Genomic DNA, 16,007 nt, shown 5'->3' on the forward strand with positions numbered 1-16,007 from the left:
TAAAAAATATTTCGATAACTGTATTTTAATATACTTCGCTTCCTTTGTAGCTCTCTGCATTTCAGTTCATGCATTCAGTAACACTGTTCTGAGAAGGGGCCTGTAAGTTTCACCAGACCACCACAGGGGTCCATGACACTAGAAAAGTTGAATTCTCCTGCTCTGAGCTTAGAATTAGCTTTTCCTTGAATAACAATGGCTTGTATTCAAATAACAAAGGTTTGCAAAGTATTTTACATACGTGATTTCAAGAACAAGGATTATAATGCGGCATCTGAATGCCAGACCCTCAGAGCTAGAACCATCAAGCCTAATTCCCACCTGAACCGAGAGGGGAATCCCCATCTCAGGTGGCCCTTTCCACTTCGGGATAATTCTGGCTGTTGGGATGCTCTTGTTTATATCAAGCCCCAATCGGCACCCTCTAAATTCTACCCATTGCTCCAAGATCTGCCCTCTGGGAAAAAGAAAGTCCAATCCTTGAAGACACCTAGCACATCCCAGCTGAGTTTTCTCTAAAAATGCTCCCTCGGTGCCTTCGTGGCAGGAACCCGAGGCTCCGATGGGCTGCCCTCCTCAGCACACTCTCCATTTCACAATTAGCCAATCGATCGACACTGCGTTAGTGAAACAGACCGCGCTAAACGCTGGAGACACAAATGGAAAACAAAAGCCGTCCCTCAGAAACAGCCTTGCCGAAACGTGAGTGGCCAGGGCAGGGTGCAGGAGGATGGTGATCGCCTGCTTTTCGCTGGGTGCTCTGGCTGTCATTCAAGCCGACGCTGGACAACCTCTCTGCACTGTCTCATTGCTAGGATGCTGAGCTTGCAGTCTTCTCCGGGGTGGGAAGTTTCATGAGATTAGCCATCTTCTCGGACCCTGTGCCTTTGCTATGACCTACTCTGTGCCGAGTCTCTGACTTCGGAGCAATTAGTGCAGACACCTTTCCCACAGGTGGGCAGCTCAGTGGCTCTGCAGTCCATAGAGGGCTGGGCCTAGCGTCAAGAAGATTTCAAGTTCAAATCCAGCCTCAAACCCTTATTAGTTGTATGACCCTAAGCAAGTCACTTGATGTCTATTTGCCTCAGTTTCCTCAACTGTAAAATAGAGATAGTAATAGCACCTGCCTCCCAGGCTTGTTAGGAAGATCAGCTCATATCATATTTGTACAGTGCCCTGCAAACAGAAGGTGCTACATAAATGCGTATTCCCTTCGCTTTCCTCCTCTGTTTGCAGTGGATGATTGTTCCTAAGCCACACATAGCAAGGCAGCCCCTTCTATCCTCCACTATCTCTAAGCCTGTCCAAACTCATGTTGGTTGTTTCCATGACACTACCCCATTTCATCCTCTGCCATCCCCTTCTCCTTCTGCCTTCAATACTTCGCAGCATCAAGGTCTTTACCAATGAGTCCCATCTTCTCATTATATGACCAAAGTATGTAAGCTTCAGTTTCAGTATTTAACTTTCCAGAGAATAGCCTGAATTAATTTCTTTAAGTGTCGATCGATTTGATCTCCTTGCTGTCCGAGGGACTCTCAAAAGTCTTCTCCAGCACAACTCAAAAGCATCTATTCTGCAGTGCTCAGCTTTCCTTAAAGTCCAGCTCTCACAGCCATACATTGCTACTAGAAAAACCATAGCTTTGACTGTGTAGATCTTTGTCAGCAACATGATGTTTCTGCTTTTTTGTCTGCTATCCAGATTTGCCATAGCTTTCCTTCCAAGAGCAAGCATCTTTTAATTTCAAGGCCACAGTCACCATCTGCAATGATCTTTGAGACCACAAATATAAAATCTAACACCGCTTCCATTTCTTCTCCCTCTGTCTGCTAGGAAGTAATGGGACCAGTTGCCAAGATCTTAGTTTTTTTGTTTTTGTCTGTTTTTAATATTAAGCTTCAGATCAGTTTTTAATCTCTCTTCTTTCACCCTCCTCAAAGAGGCTTCTTAATTCCTCTTCACTTTCTGCCATCAGAGTGGTATCACCTGCATGTCTGAGATTGTTGATATTTCTCCTGGCAGCCTTAATTCCAGCTTTTGATTCATCCAGCCTGCCATTTCCCATGATGCACTCTGCATGTTAGTTAAATAAATAAGGTGACAACATACAGTCTCATCATGCTCCTTTCCCAATCTTAAACCAACTAATTATTCCATGTTTGGTTCTAACTGTTGCTTCTTGGCCCACATACTGGTTCCTTAGAAGACAAGTAGGATGATCTGGTACTTCCATCTCTATGAGGATTTGCCACATCTTGTTGTGATCCACACGGAGGCTTTAGTGTAGACACTGAAGCAGGAGTATCTCGGAACTTCCTTGCTTTCTCCATAAGCCAGCACGTGGTCTCTAGTTCCTATGCCTCTTCAAAAACCAGCCTGATCTTCTGATGTTTCTTGGTTCACATATTGCTGAAGCCCAGCTTGCAGAATCCTAAGCATGACCTCGCTGGTAATTGGTAATTTGGACTTTCTTTGGTGTTGTCCTTCTTCAAGATTAATCCAATCTTTTCCAATCCAGTGGCCACGGTTGATTTTCAAATTACCAAACGATTGTGCTCATTTCACATGCCAGAAAGGTCATGCTTAAGATTCTGCAAGCTGGGCTTCAGTAATAAGATTATCATGGTTATCATTAATGTTAAGACCTTTCTTGCATACTTCTTTTGTGTATTCTTGCCACCTCTTCATAATCTCTTCTGCTTCTGTTAAATCCCTACCATCTTTGTCTCTTATCATGCCTACCTTTGCATGAAATTTTCCCTTTATACCTCTAATTTTCTTGAAGAGATCTCATCCTTCCCATTCTGTTGTTTTCTTCTATTTCTTTGCATTGCTCTTTTAAGAAAACCTTCCTATCTCTCCTTGCTAGTCTCTGGAATTTTGCATTCAATTGGATACATCTTTCACTTTTTCCTTTACCTTTCACTTTCCTTCTTTCCTCAGCTATTTATAAAACCTCATTAGAGGCTTTTGAGAAGCAACAGCTAAAGCAATATGTGTAGGCAGCCTACTTGTAGGACACAATACAACACATTAACCCTGAGAACCTTCTCTGTAGAATCACTCTCTTTGGTAGCTCTGTAGATACCTCCAGATTCTGCCAAGATACAAGGTCATCACTATGGATACCAATCATCATTTTATTTGTTAGCATGGAAATAGCAGTTCTGGTTGTACAGAAATCAATGACGAGCATTTATCAAGTACTCACCATGTTGCCAAGCACTGTGCTAAGTGCCAAAGATATGGATTCAAAAGTGAAACAATCTCTGCCCTAAAGCAGCTTAAATTTCATGAAGGAGAGACAACACACAGGGTAAGTGTGTTCCTGATATGGGATCAGCTGGACACAGCGAGCTATTGGAATCCATGCTCTCTCACTAATCAGAACATCCCCAGGATAAAAGTTCCAAATTCAAATGTACTCGTTCCTGAGAGAACATCTCAAGAAAGCTGATGGTCAGCAGAGTGCTGTATCAGTGAGGGTGGCAACATCTGAGGTGGGTGAAGGTTTGGCTAACCGGATAAACCACATTTCACAGCATTAGATAAAATTAAATTCATCAGCATAATAGAACAGCAATGTAACAAGGATTTTCGTGTCATCAACAGAAAAATGGAACTCTTATTACGTATCTCTTCTTAACCATGCCTTTGAAGACTCATTGAAAGTATTGCTCAGAGCTCTCATGAACAAAACAGTCCACATTACAGGTTGACTGACACTCACAAACAAGGAAATAATGATGCATTGAAAATCCATTTCCTTTCAGTGAAATATCTAAATTGCCAAAAGAGTCTAACCAATACAGGAGAAATACAATAGTATTAGCAATTGTTCATGGGTGCCTCATATAAATATATAATTACAGGCTTCTGTTCATATAAAAGTGTTTATACAATTTTCAACATATTGAACATTATTAAGAGACAGAGAAAATTAAACTTAATCTAGAAATTATATAATTTACTATGATTACAATTTTCACTGATGAGCATGTATACATCATTCAAGGATTCAACACGGGAATTTGCATTTTCCAGCAGCAGCTCTCCTCTCTGACTCGCAAACATCTGTAATTATCTGACTTTGGGGAAAGAAGAAAATCATAGAACTGAAGGAATCCGACTTCACATAGTCTAGATCCTTCATTTCGCCGGTGAGGAAACGGAGACCCAGGAAGTTGGGAAGTTTTAGTCAACATCAGTGAGTGAGTAGCACCAGGGCTAGACCCCAGGCTCCGGGTTCTTAGTTTGCTGCTCTTTCCTAGATCTCTCCATCGCCCACAAAATGAAATCATTTCAACGTCAATTTTCATGTTTCCATGACGGTCATTTTTATTGCTGCTTTGTTACAATACTGGGGTCTCAAGTCTAAGACATTTATTTCTTTTCAGCTGATCCAACTAAACATGGTGCACTGGGAAGAGCACCTCCTGTGAGGTCAGGAAAGGGGTTCAAATTCTACCTCAGATGATTGCTATCTGTGTGACCTTGGGTCAGTCATTTTCCATATTTGGACCTCTGTTTTGTCAGCTATAAAATAGGGGACAAGACCTTCAGGGTCCCTTCTAGTTCTAGATATGTGAGCCTATGAATCTTCGCCTCTCCAACAATTGACCTTCTGAGGTTCCCCAACCCCAAAATGGAGAAAGTGGTTTGATTATGAAAAGATTGACCCTAAGTGGAGCAGTGGACAGTGTTGGAGTCAGTAAGCCCTGAGTTTAAATCTTGCCCTAGATATTTACTTAACTGTGTGGCTGTGGGCTCACAGAGTTTTCTGTAAAATGGGGATAATAATAGCACCTATATCACAAGGCTGTTGTGAAGCTCAAATGAGTGAACATATGTAAAGAGTTTTGCAAACCTTAAAATGCCATATAAATGCTAGCTAGTATCATCATAGTTGTAATTATTATTATTACTATTATTATCATCTTTTGTTACTTAGATATTTAGACTCTGGGTCCCCAGAATCAGCTGACATTTAGGAGGTTTCTGCACTTAATCTGAAACCTTAGATCAGGTGGTAGATTGACAAATCAGTTCTTGACTTTGCTCCACTTTTGACTGATTACGTGCCTCTGGCAGGATCAGACCTAGGAAAAACTGAAGTATTGCATGTGTTTCAGCAGCTACCCTCCACCTCCTGGCAATGCTTTAGGCATCAGGCAGTGCCCTAAGACCCCAGAGCACAGGCAAGTTTTACACAAGGCTGATGAAGGGAGAATACCCAGAATTGGGAAGGGCCTTTAGCCCATGACATGAGGTAAACTGAGGCAACTGGAGCTGTTCAGTGGGATGGGAAGGGGCAGGGATGCACTCGTTTTCTTTGGTGCAAAGGAGAGAACCAGCAGTAATGGGGGAGGGGGTGTTGCCAAGAGGCCAGTTTAGGTGAACTTCAGGGAATACTCTCCAACCACTAGTGTTGTCCAAATATTGAAAGGACTGAAGTGCAAGGGGTAGCTTCCCATTCCGAAGAGATGTTCAAGAAAAGCATGAGGACGACTTGCCAGGTGGGTTAAAATGGAGCTTACTTTAAGGTACAGGTTGGACTCCTTGGCCCCTGAGAGCCCTCCAGTTCTCAAATTCCATTTTTTTGTGTGTGCTCAAGTTCCCACACCAACGGAGTCACGGACCTTTGACTCACTGACGATCTAAGAGTCGTCTCTACCAGCAGCCTCCCCGAGCGTGTGTTCAAATGCATACGTACGCATACACACATGCACACACATACACACGTACACGCGTGCACACATGCACACATACACTTACACGTGCCACACACCCCACATGGGGCTTTATCCTCCTCCTCATCTGTCCTTCCTAAATGAGCCGGGTATGGTCACCTCAAATATTAATTAAAAGATCATCTAATCTAACCTCCTTTTTGTTAGATGGCATTGAGGCCTAAAAAGGGCAAAAGAGCCCAGTGGAAAGAGAGCTAAGTTTGTGGTCAGAAAACGTCTGTTCAAATCTGGTCTCTGCCACCTACAACCTAAGCCTGGTCCCTTAACCTCTCTGGACAGAAGACCAACCATCTCTCAAATAAAGGTGTTGCACTAGATGACCTAGGTAGGCTCTAAATCTGTGATGATCCCACAAAACCCTTGTTGGGCCTAGGAAGCGGCTTGCCCAAACCCTCCCCTTCTCCTTCCTCTTTCCACCAATGGCACAGTCCCAGCTTTTGATCGTTCATCCAGGAACAATTTTTAGTTATTTACTATTGATGGCTAGCCTGTGGCTGGTAAACAGGGCAGCCAGCCTGGTTAGAGACAGAGAACACCAAGAGATGTTTACCCCTCTTCATTTTCCATTGAGTGAACATAAGTTGTCTCATCAGTCTGAGTGAAAAAGCATCTGTTTGTGTGATGAGAACAAATGAACAAGCAATCATCAGGAACGTTTAATAATCTCACTTATTTTATGATTCAATGAGCATTTATGAAGCAGTTACTATGTGCTCACTTATGACACGGGGTGGATGTCGCCTCAGACTCTAGGAGTGATCCTAGGCAGCTGTACTTCTAAAACTATAGCTCACAAGTCCCCACCAACGTGTTCCCCTTCAACAATCAGCCAGTAGACCGACTGGTTTTGGCAAACATATTTACTCAAACGCTGTAAGTGGGACCGTAATTACAAAACGCCCCATAATACTGGCCTGCACTCTCCTAAAAATATACACAGCATTTATATCGGAATGCCTTCTATAAGAGTGACACATTTGTAGGATACAAGAGGTAGCTGACGGTGCAGTGGGTATAGGGTTCACCCTAGAATTAGGAAGACCTAAGTTGAAATCCAGCCTCTGGCATTTATTAGTTGTGTGACCCTGGGCAAGTCACTTAACCTCTGAGTGCCTCAGTCTTCTCAACTGTAAAATGGGAATCATAATAATAGCATCTATCTCCTAGGGTTGTTATAAGGGAAAAAATGAGATAATAGTTGTAAAAAGAACTTGCCACAATGCTAGGCACCTAGCAGGCACTGTATGAATGCATATTTCCTTCCCTCTCCTTTCACTCTCCACAAGTGTGCCAATTTGTAGCTCCCGGTAGTTAAAAATCTGGAAGTCGTTTCTCTCTTTGTAGAGTCCTCACAAAGGACCCTGTTAAAAGTGGTGTCCATTAGATCGAGTGCTTAACTGGTCTCACTGCTCACAGGTTAAGTCGTTTCTTCTAGGTGGGCTGCATCATTGCTAACCCAGGCTCGCTCCCCGAGGGGTTTTGTCGCTGTAGATGCTCTTGTTGTGAACTACAAGTAAATAACATTTCTATAGCATTCGATTTTCTCATTTCAATACTTCTGCAGCACTGTAATCTTGCTGAAGTGGACACACCCTCCATTCGGGCCAATAATAACCCATGCGTGCCTGCCATCCTGTGCAGCTTTTGTCCATGTCTTACCATCACTTCCCCATGGGACACTGACTCAGTAAGTTAAGGGATTTGTGATACAACTCTTGACATTTCAGGGATTTTACAACCATTGTAAATAACCATAATAATGGTAATAACATATTATTACAGCACTTTAAGATGTGAAAAGTATTTTATATACTATTATATATTCACAGCAACTCTTTGAGACAAGTGCTATTATTATACCCATTTTATATATTTGAGGCAATTAAAATGCAGAGTCAATTAGTCAATAAGCATTTGTTAAGTGTGTCTTACGTGCCAAGCACAGTGCTAAGCACTGGAAATACAAAATAGGGCAAAAAAGTCAGTCCCTGCCCTCAAGGAGCTCACAATCTAATGGGAGAGACAAAAAGCAAACAAATGTACAAACAGGCTACATACAAGATAAACGGGAAATAATCAACAAAGGGAAAGCACAAGAATTAAGAAGGATCAGGAAAGGCTTCCTGTAGAAAGTGGGATTTTAACTAGGACTTGAAGGAAGCCAGAGAAACCAGGTGGCAGAGATGAAGAGGGAAACTTTCTAGGCACAGGGACAGTCAAAGAAAATGCCCAGAGCCTAGACATGAAGGATGTTGACTTGGAATATCCTATTTCTGAAACAACAAAATGGAAAATGTCTCTCTATATAATATAAGGGTGTGGGGAAACCTGGGGGTCTGGGAAGAGAGTGTTGCTCTCTATAGAAATAGGGAAATTCGGAAGTGAGGAGGGTTTAGGGGAAAAGAGAATGAGTTCTGTTTGGTACATGTCGAGTTTAAGATGTCTACTGGACATCCAGTTTTAGATGTCTGAGAGGCAGTTGGAAATGTGAAACTGGAGGTCAGCAGAGAGGTTAGGACAGGAGAGGTGGATGTGAGAATCATCATCATCATCATAAAGATGATAATCAAATCCATGGGAGCTGATGAGATCACCAAATGAAGCAGTATGGAGACAGAAGAGAAGAGGGCCCAGGATGGAACCCTATGAGACACCTATGGTTAGAGAGCATGACCTGGAGGAGGATGCAACAGAAGAGATAGAAGGAACAGTCAGATGGAGAGGAAGAGAACCGGGAAAGAGTAGCGTCCTGAAAACAGAGAGAATCAAGGGGGAGAGAGTGATCAACAGGGTCAGAGGCTTAGGGAAGGTCAAGAATAATGAGGATTTGAGAAAGTGTCATTGGACTTGGCAATTCACTTGGCAGTCACTTTGAAGAGAGCAAATTCATTGGAATGCTGAGGCCAGAAGCTGGATTGTGGGAAATTAAGAGTGTAAGAGGAAAGTGGAGGTACCTATTGTTTGTAGATGGCCTTCTTAAGGAGAGTAACAGAAAGGGCAAAGGAGATTTAGGGCCATAAGAAAAGGAGATAGAAAGATCAAGGGAGGATGGGGAGACCTGAGCATGTTGACAGGCAGTAGGAAAGGAGCCAATAGACTCTGGAGAGGGTAAGTGACTTTCCCAGGATCATACAGCTAGTAAATGCCCGAGATGGAATTTAAATCCGTCTTTCTGACTAAGTCCAGCACTCCAGCCCCCATGCCAGGGGGAAATGAGGGGCAAAACATTTCAGAGCAGTTAATATATGGATTAAAACTAGGAAAAATAAATCCCCTGCAAAATTGAAACTGAGTCCTTTAGGGGCTAACCTTTGCAGCTCTAACAAAATTAACTCAGGAAAGGAGACAGGATTTATAGCCACATTTAACAGAAGGGCTCAGAGAAAACAAGCAGGATTTCCCTTAATGGAAGAATAATTCTCTGGTTCTTCCCCTCACAAGGAGTTTTTAACCGGTCCCGAAGAAATTCATGAAATTTACCAGTTGTTATAACCAAAAGGCTGCTGATCCTCAGATTTTCCGTAGAATAAGAACTCTGATGGGGAGGGGGGCTGAAAAAGAGATAATGATTACCTTTTGGCAGAGATGAGTCAGAAACCCTTTCTGAACATCCCCATCACCGTAGAGGGCATCGCCATTCTCCCAGTCCCCCAGGATCACAACTTAGGAGTCACCCGGGATTCCTCACTATCTCTCACTCCCAATATCCAAACTGTTGCTAAGGCCTGTCAATTTCACTTTTGCAGTATCCCCCCAACACTGTCCCCTTCTCTCCTCTGACCCTGCTCCCACCTGCATGGTGCAGACCCTAATTGCCTCACATCTGGACTTCTAAAATAGTACTGGGGGGGGGGGGCTGCCTCACGCTCTCCCCCTGCAGTCCACCCTCAATTCAACCACTAAAGTGATTTCCCTACTCAATAAAGTCCAGTGGTTCCCTGTGGCCTTCAGGAGCAAATGCAGACATCCTAAGAGATTGGATGAGCTCTGCCCCCGCCCTGTCTTCAGTAGCCCATGGCTCGGTGGGGAAGAGGACATCCCAGTTTAAGTTTCTTTGCTCCCTTGTTTGGAGGTGGGAGGCTGGAGTAGGACACATGTGGAGGAGGGAGCTCAGGAAACCTTGGAAAGCAGAATGGATCGTTGGCTGGAACGTGGGGCCTGGCAACTGACAGGGCTGGGGGAACTGAGACAGGACCCAGATAATGCAGGGTTCCGCAAGGAGGATTGGGGAGGGGGAGGGAGGCTAAGAAGACTGAAGAGATGGCACTGCAGAGTCAGATTTAGAAGAGGAAAGGACCACAAGGGATGTTGAGGTCAACCTTTGGTTTTTAAAGATGAGGAAACTGAGGCAGAGGATGCTTCCATCATTGCCCAGAATCACTGCTAGTGTGGGATCTTGTAAGTTCCTGAGGCAAGATTCAAGAGGTCTCCCTGATTTGGGATCCAGCCCCTACCAGGTGCCCTGAGGGATGGAGACCCCATGAAGGGTCAGAGGGGATGCCGAGACGATGCGTGGAGGAGGGCAGAGGGAATGGTGACTCTAAGGGGACAGGGACCCAGGGCATGATGGTGTGAGGAGACCTTCCCAAGGGAGACCAAGGGATGAGTGTGTTAAGTGTGTTAGGATGAGTGTGTTAGGTAGGTAATGGAAAAGTATTTGGTAGGACCAGGCACTTCAACTGATGCCATTTTTAATAACTTATATTTACTATGATTTCTCCTATCTGTGCAAATACACTTTAAATACAAATAATTACAAGCAGATATTATAAATTTATTTTGAAATTAAAATTTGCACCCCACTCTATTCTCTTCACTTCATGAATTTAACAAAATGCATTGTGCAATCCCATAGCTTGGCACTTTGAAGTATTCTTAAATTCTAGTTATTCTAGTGAAGCATAGTCTGAATGTGAACTTGTCAGGGATGCTTTTAAGGAAGTTCTCATGCCCGTGCAGGAAGGCTGGACAAGAAACATTCTGAAATCCCTTCCAACTCAGAGATGCGGTGAAATCTCTCTATTTTTCAGGGCACACTATTGATAGCAAAACAGCGTGCCTTCAGATCTCACGAAGTTGCTAGATGTGAAGTGATTTACTTCTAATTTTTGTCCCTGGGGTTGGATGTTGTTATTATCTGCTTTTCCTCCCCCACTTCTGCCCCTAGTCACCTTTATAGGTTCCCTTTTCTGTTTTCTTCCCTGTTAATTGCTTGCATTTGATAGACTAAGATGAATGTGTAGTACGGTATATGCTTCTTACATAACATTTTCTCTGACACCTGGTGCTCTTGGAGAAAAAAAAGCCTCAAATTAAATATATTATATATACATACATGGTGTATATGTATATATGCACATGCATATATGCGTACATGTGTATTGATTTTAGCGTGTGTGTATATACACTTACACATATATATTTATACATACGCACACAAAAGTGAGAAAACCTCTTTTCCATTCTAGGAAAAGAGAATATTTGCACCAATGATAAAAAACAGCTAATCCTAGAATTACTTACAGCCTAAGGAAGAGAAGATTGATGCAAGGGGAGAATAAGCAGGGAAAGGGGAGGACATGACTATCTTCAGTCATCTCAAATATTTCATTTTGGAAGGTGGATTCAACCTTTTCTACTTGGTCCCAGAGGGCAAAACTGGGACCTGTGAATGGAAGTTAAAGGGATGTCAGATTTGGTTTTAATAAAACCAAGATCTTCCTTATAATTATATCTGTCCAAAAGTACGACTCAGCTGGGACACCTTTGCTTTCCTCAACACTAAAGTTCTTTAAGTAGAGTCAGGATGATTGAGCACTTGTCAGGAACATCCTAGAGAGCTTTCATTCTCCAGGTAAGGGTTGGACTAAATTAGCTCTGTGTGATTACTTGATTATATGATTTTATTTGACATTCATTAGAGATACATATATTTGCAGTTGAGAAAGATTTACTCTTGTAAGTATTTTTCTTATGTTAATGTAAAAATTAGTTTCCATCTCCTGGGCACATACCAAATGTCAGTAATGAGGCATGTGCCAAGTGGCTTAAAGAAGTCAGTTTATTTAAAACTTTAATCGTAATCCACTGTTAAGATTATTTTGATGAACTACACACTCAGATGAGGAGATATTTGGAACCTGTGGGTGGAAAGTTACCAACACTGACCAAAGTAAGAATCCTTTGAATCATTAAAATAATGGTATTAGGGTTATTAATAATAAGTCAGTGTATCAGGGATCTTTGATTTCATCTAACAGAGATCACACTCCATCTGTAACTTAGTAACCATCTGTAATTTATCATTTTAGCTAGTTTTCTAAGGCTCAGAGATCCTTACCAATGATACAGTTTGGAAAGTATCAGATGTAGAATGTGACCCAGAAAAAAATGAGATGTTATACTATGCTTCCTCTTAGTTATAATAATATTTCTTAGCCAATCAATTAGCGTTTATTAATCACTTGCTACAGGGCCAGGCTCTATGCTAAGCACTGGGAGTCAATGCCATCAATAGACCCCCAATCTCTTAGAAGGTCTCTAATGGAGCTCCCTAGTTTTCTCTTAATGGCCTTGTACTATTCAAGGTTTTCGTCAGTGAGACAGACAAAAGTATAGTAGAATACTTGCCAAATATGCAGATGGCCCAAACCTGGGACAAATAGTCAGCATAACAATTGGAATTTAATCAGGACCTAAGAAGATCTTGACCAGCTAGGATATTGGGTCAAATCCAATGAGATGAAATTTAACAAAGGCAAAGGTAAAATCTTACGCTTGTGTCTAAAAAGTCAAGTTCATAAGTATAGGATAAAGGAGGAGTGTGTCTGAAAAAATATCTGGTGCTTTGGATATATAGCAAGCTCAATATGTGCCAAAAACATAAAGTGGCAGTCCGGAAGGCCCATGCAATCTTGGACTTAACTAAGAAAGAAATGGCTTCTAGGACAAAGGAGGGGGTGGTCTCACTGAACTCTGGCTGAAAGAGTACATCTGGTGTATAGTGTTCATTTCTGGACTCCGATTTCTACAGGGAAGATCTAAAGCTTTGGAATCCTTCCACAGCAAAGTAAACAGGATGATGATGAACATGATACAGTGGGAAAAGGGTGGCAAACAATTTGGAATTGGTGGATCTGCGAGATCTTAAGAGTCTTTTCATCTCTCTGGGACTCATTTCTGTCCTCCAAAAAACATCCATTCATGTCATCATAAAATGATGATGTAGGTAATCTCTGGGGTCATTTCCAGTTCCAAGTCTGGATTCCTATGACCCTCAGTCAGATTCCATGACATATGAGTAGCACATGAGGAGAATGAGGAAGGAGGGGGTGGAGATGGGTAAGATTGGGGGAAAAAGCTGTATTCAAATATCTGAATGACTGTTACATGGAAAGAGATTAGACTTGTTCTATTTGACCTCTGAGAGAAAAACAGGAATTGTGGGTGAAAGTGGTAAAGAGGCTAGTTTATGTTTAATAGAAGGAACAAATTCTTAACAGGTGGAGCTGTTTGAGTTAAATGGGCTGCCTCAAGAGGTAGGAGGTTCCCCCTCACCGAAGGTCTTTAAGCAAAGGTTGAGTGGCCATTTGTCAAGCATATTGTTGGGAGGAATCTTGTTCAGCTATGGGTTGGACTAAATTGTTAAAGGTTCTTTCTCTCTCTGAAATTCTGTGATTCTGAATCTAAATACCTTGATATGTTCAAAGTGGGAAAGAAATGCTCTGCACTCAGTGTTTGGTGAATGAAGGAAAGAATGAATAATCTACATGGGCAGTGAATAATTGATATGGCTTGTTTTTCTTTTTCTGTTTTCTATTCTTGCATATTTCCAGGGGGAAGGAACAATTTAGAAAAGCTCCAAGTTGACTACTAATGTTTAGGGATTTTGGGGTGTTACTTATAGCCTTTTAAATTGGAAGTTTCTTGGAGAAGTCAAGAGAATAGTCTAACACACACTACTGGCTTCCTTAAGAAGTGGTTAGCCAAACTCAACTGAACCCAAATGCACCCAAGACCCAACCTTGTTTCTCCTCCTGACCTTCAGAGCTGACATCCAGTCACTTCTTTCCTGTGTTAAGTTCTATTGGATGTTGTCATAATTGGATATTAATTAGACTGTCTCTCTTTTACCCCAGCCTGAGGTTCTGGAACAAATACAAAACCTAAGGGAATTGTGGATGGACAATAATGCACTTCAAACACTTCCTGGGGTATGTAGGTTTATATTGTGTGATGCTTTTTATATGTGTTTTAAGAGAAATATTTAAATGTTATAGTATCATTTAACCACAACATATGCCATTTTTATAGGAGCTTTAAAACCATTTTAATAAGACATATTACAGCAATGTTTAACTGCAAAAAGTATTCCACTAATTTAATTTTAGTTCTTTAATTTTTCTGTGTATGTGCTTAAAAATGTATGAATGGTCCACCTTATTAGTTCTCTTTGGGGTATCTCACTTATCTGTGCCACTTAACTGATGTTACCTATGTTCTCAAAAGTTGGAAAATGTATCGTTACCAGATGAAAAATAAATAGTCTATATACTCACGAATAAGTATGTGATCTAACTTAGGAAATTTTATGTAATGAATAGGCCTTGGAAATGCCATGAGTTTCCTCAGTTCACAAAACTGCCTTTAGTTTTATAGAATTAACCATTATCCTTAGAGCTGATCAGAAACTCTATTAATATTTTACAGTCCTGTCTTAAGAGCAAAATCATTCTTTGGGTCACATCTATTTCCTTTAGACTCAAGTTGAAATTTTGAGTACAGTATGAGCCAAAATTTAATTAAGGTAGATGAAAAGTCAAAGAATCAGATTCTTCACTGTCTTAAAGGGCAACCTTGTATTTTCTCCTAAGTGGAAGCTATAGCAATTGACTTATGAGCATGAGTCTTGTGGCTCTTCTCGTGGCCTGGGACAGTTTTAATCCAACAAGAACACTCCCACTCTGGCCCAAAGTCCAGTCTCAATATGTAAGCATGAAAACATCTCAAATGGCTAATAGCAACTCTATTATCATCATTACCCCTTCTGCATGCTCCAAAGATGGCTTCCTTGCCCCTACTTTATAGAATAACATAAGAAAATTAGTAGGCAGTATAAATATAACCAGAAACAAATGTATTCTCCTTTTGTACAATCATAAGCCTAATTAAAAAGATGAGTGTTGAAATGGAGCAGAGAGCTTACTTCTCTAACCTGAAAATCACATTGCTACTAATCCTCCTAGTCATGATGGGGAAATGTGTGTGTGTGTGTGTGTGTGTGTGTGTGTGTGTGTGTGTGTGGAGAGAGAGAGATTTACATATCTAGACTGAATTAGATAGATGCAGGTAGATAGATGAATAGATAGATCCTAGTTCTATCTTCATAAAGTATCCATATGTTGGTGAGTATATATAGTGCTTACTAAAGGGCCCTGCCCATAGTAGGCACTCAATAACTGTCACTTGAATAGGCTACATATATCTAGTTCAAGGATTCCTCCACCCTCGCTATCGCCTGGGGTCATCAGAATATAGCTTGTGACTAGAACTCCACAGATTTGGGTAGGAATGTCCCTCAGCTCCCATTTAAGCTCTCAACTTTTATTCAAAATTCCGACCAGTTTTTTATTTTGCCCCACAGAAAGAATGTATGGGGAGAAAATAAAGTACGAGGAACTCAGAGTAGTTTATAAACTGTCAAGGGAATTCTCCCCCTCCAGCAGTCTTATCTCCTTCCATATCACCATCATGAAGCCCAAATTTCCCTGGAAAGGAAGTACATGTGAGGGAGAGACAAATGACCCTTCATGTTCCTGTGAGCCCTCCCTTCCCAGAAGTACTGCCACCATTCTCTAGATGTAGAGCAACACCCGGTGATTGGGTCTCTCTTGGAAAGAATGCCAGCATGCTTGGTGTTGTTGGGAAGTCAGCCCCTCCTTGCCCTTAGAGCTGGACAGCCCAGATAACTAAGTAGCAATGGGGGCCAAGATCCAGCCTTCTCCACGTAGTCCCTTTCTGCTTCTCCACCTCTACACTACATGTTCTTCCTCTTCTCCCAAGGTGACTTGGTTTTGTAATGCAGAGGAATTCCTCCTCTTCTCAAAAGTTTGTTTCCAGGCACTTGGGTTGAACTTCTCCTGAGGAAGCAGAGTCCAGGAACGCAGGATGTGTTCAGGAAATCCACCTCTTCTCTCCAGACGTGGCCTCAGAAGTTCTCTGCAAAGCACCGCTGCCATCTGTGGGGATGAGCAT

At 41.8% G+C, this 16,007-nt stretch overlaps 1 protein-coding gene across 1 annotated transcript in view; it reads left to right on the forward strand.

The window, feature by feature from the left end:
* LRRC7 (leucine rich repeat containing 7) overlaps window positions 1-16,007 on the forward strand; it is a 588,365-nt gene that overhangs the window by 403,944 nt on the left and 168,414 nt on the right. Inside the window, 1 exon segment of the mRNA XM_020993127.2 lies at window positions 13,892-13,966. Within this exon segment, the coding sequence (XP_020848786.1) occupies window positions 13,892-13,966 (75 nt within the window).

Source organism: Phascolarctos cinereus, unplaced genomic scaffold (assembly GCF_003287225.1).
Source record: "Phascolarctos cinereus isolate Bilbo 61053 unplaced genomic scaffold, phaCin_HiC Scaffold_5;HRSCAF=322, whole genome shotgun sequence".
Lineage (NCBI taxonomy): Eukaryota > Metazoa > Chordata > Mammalia > Diprotodontia > Phascolarctidae > Phascolarctos > Phascolarctos cinereus.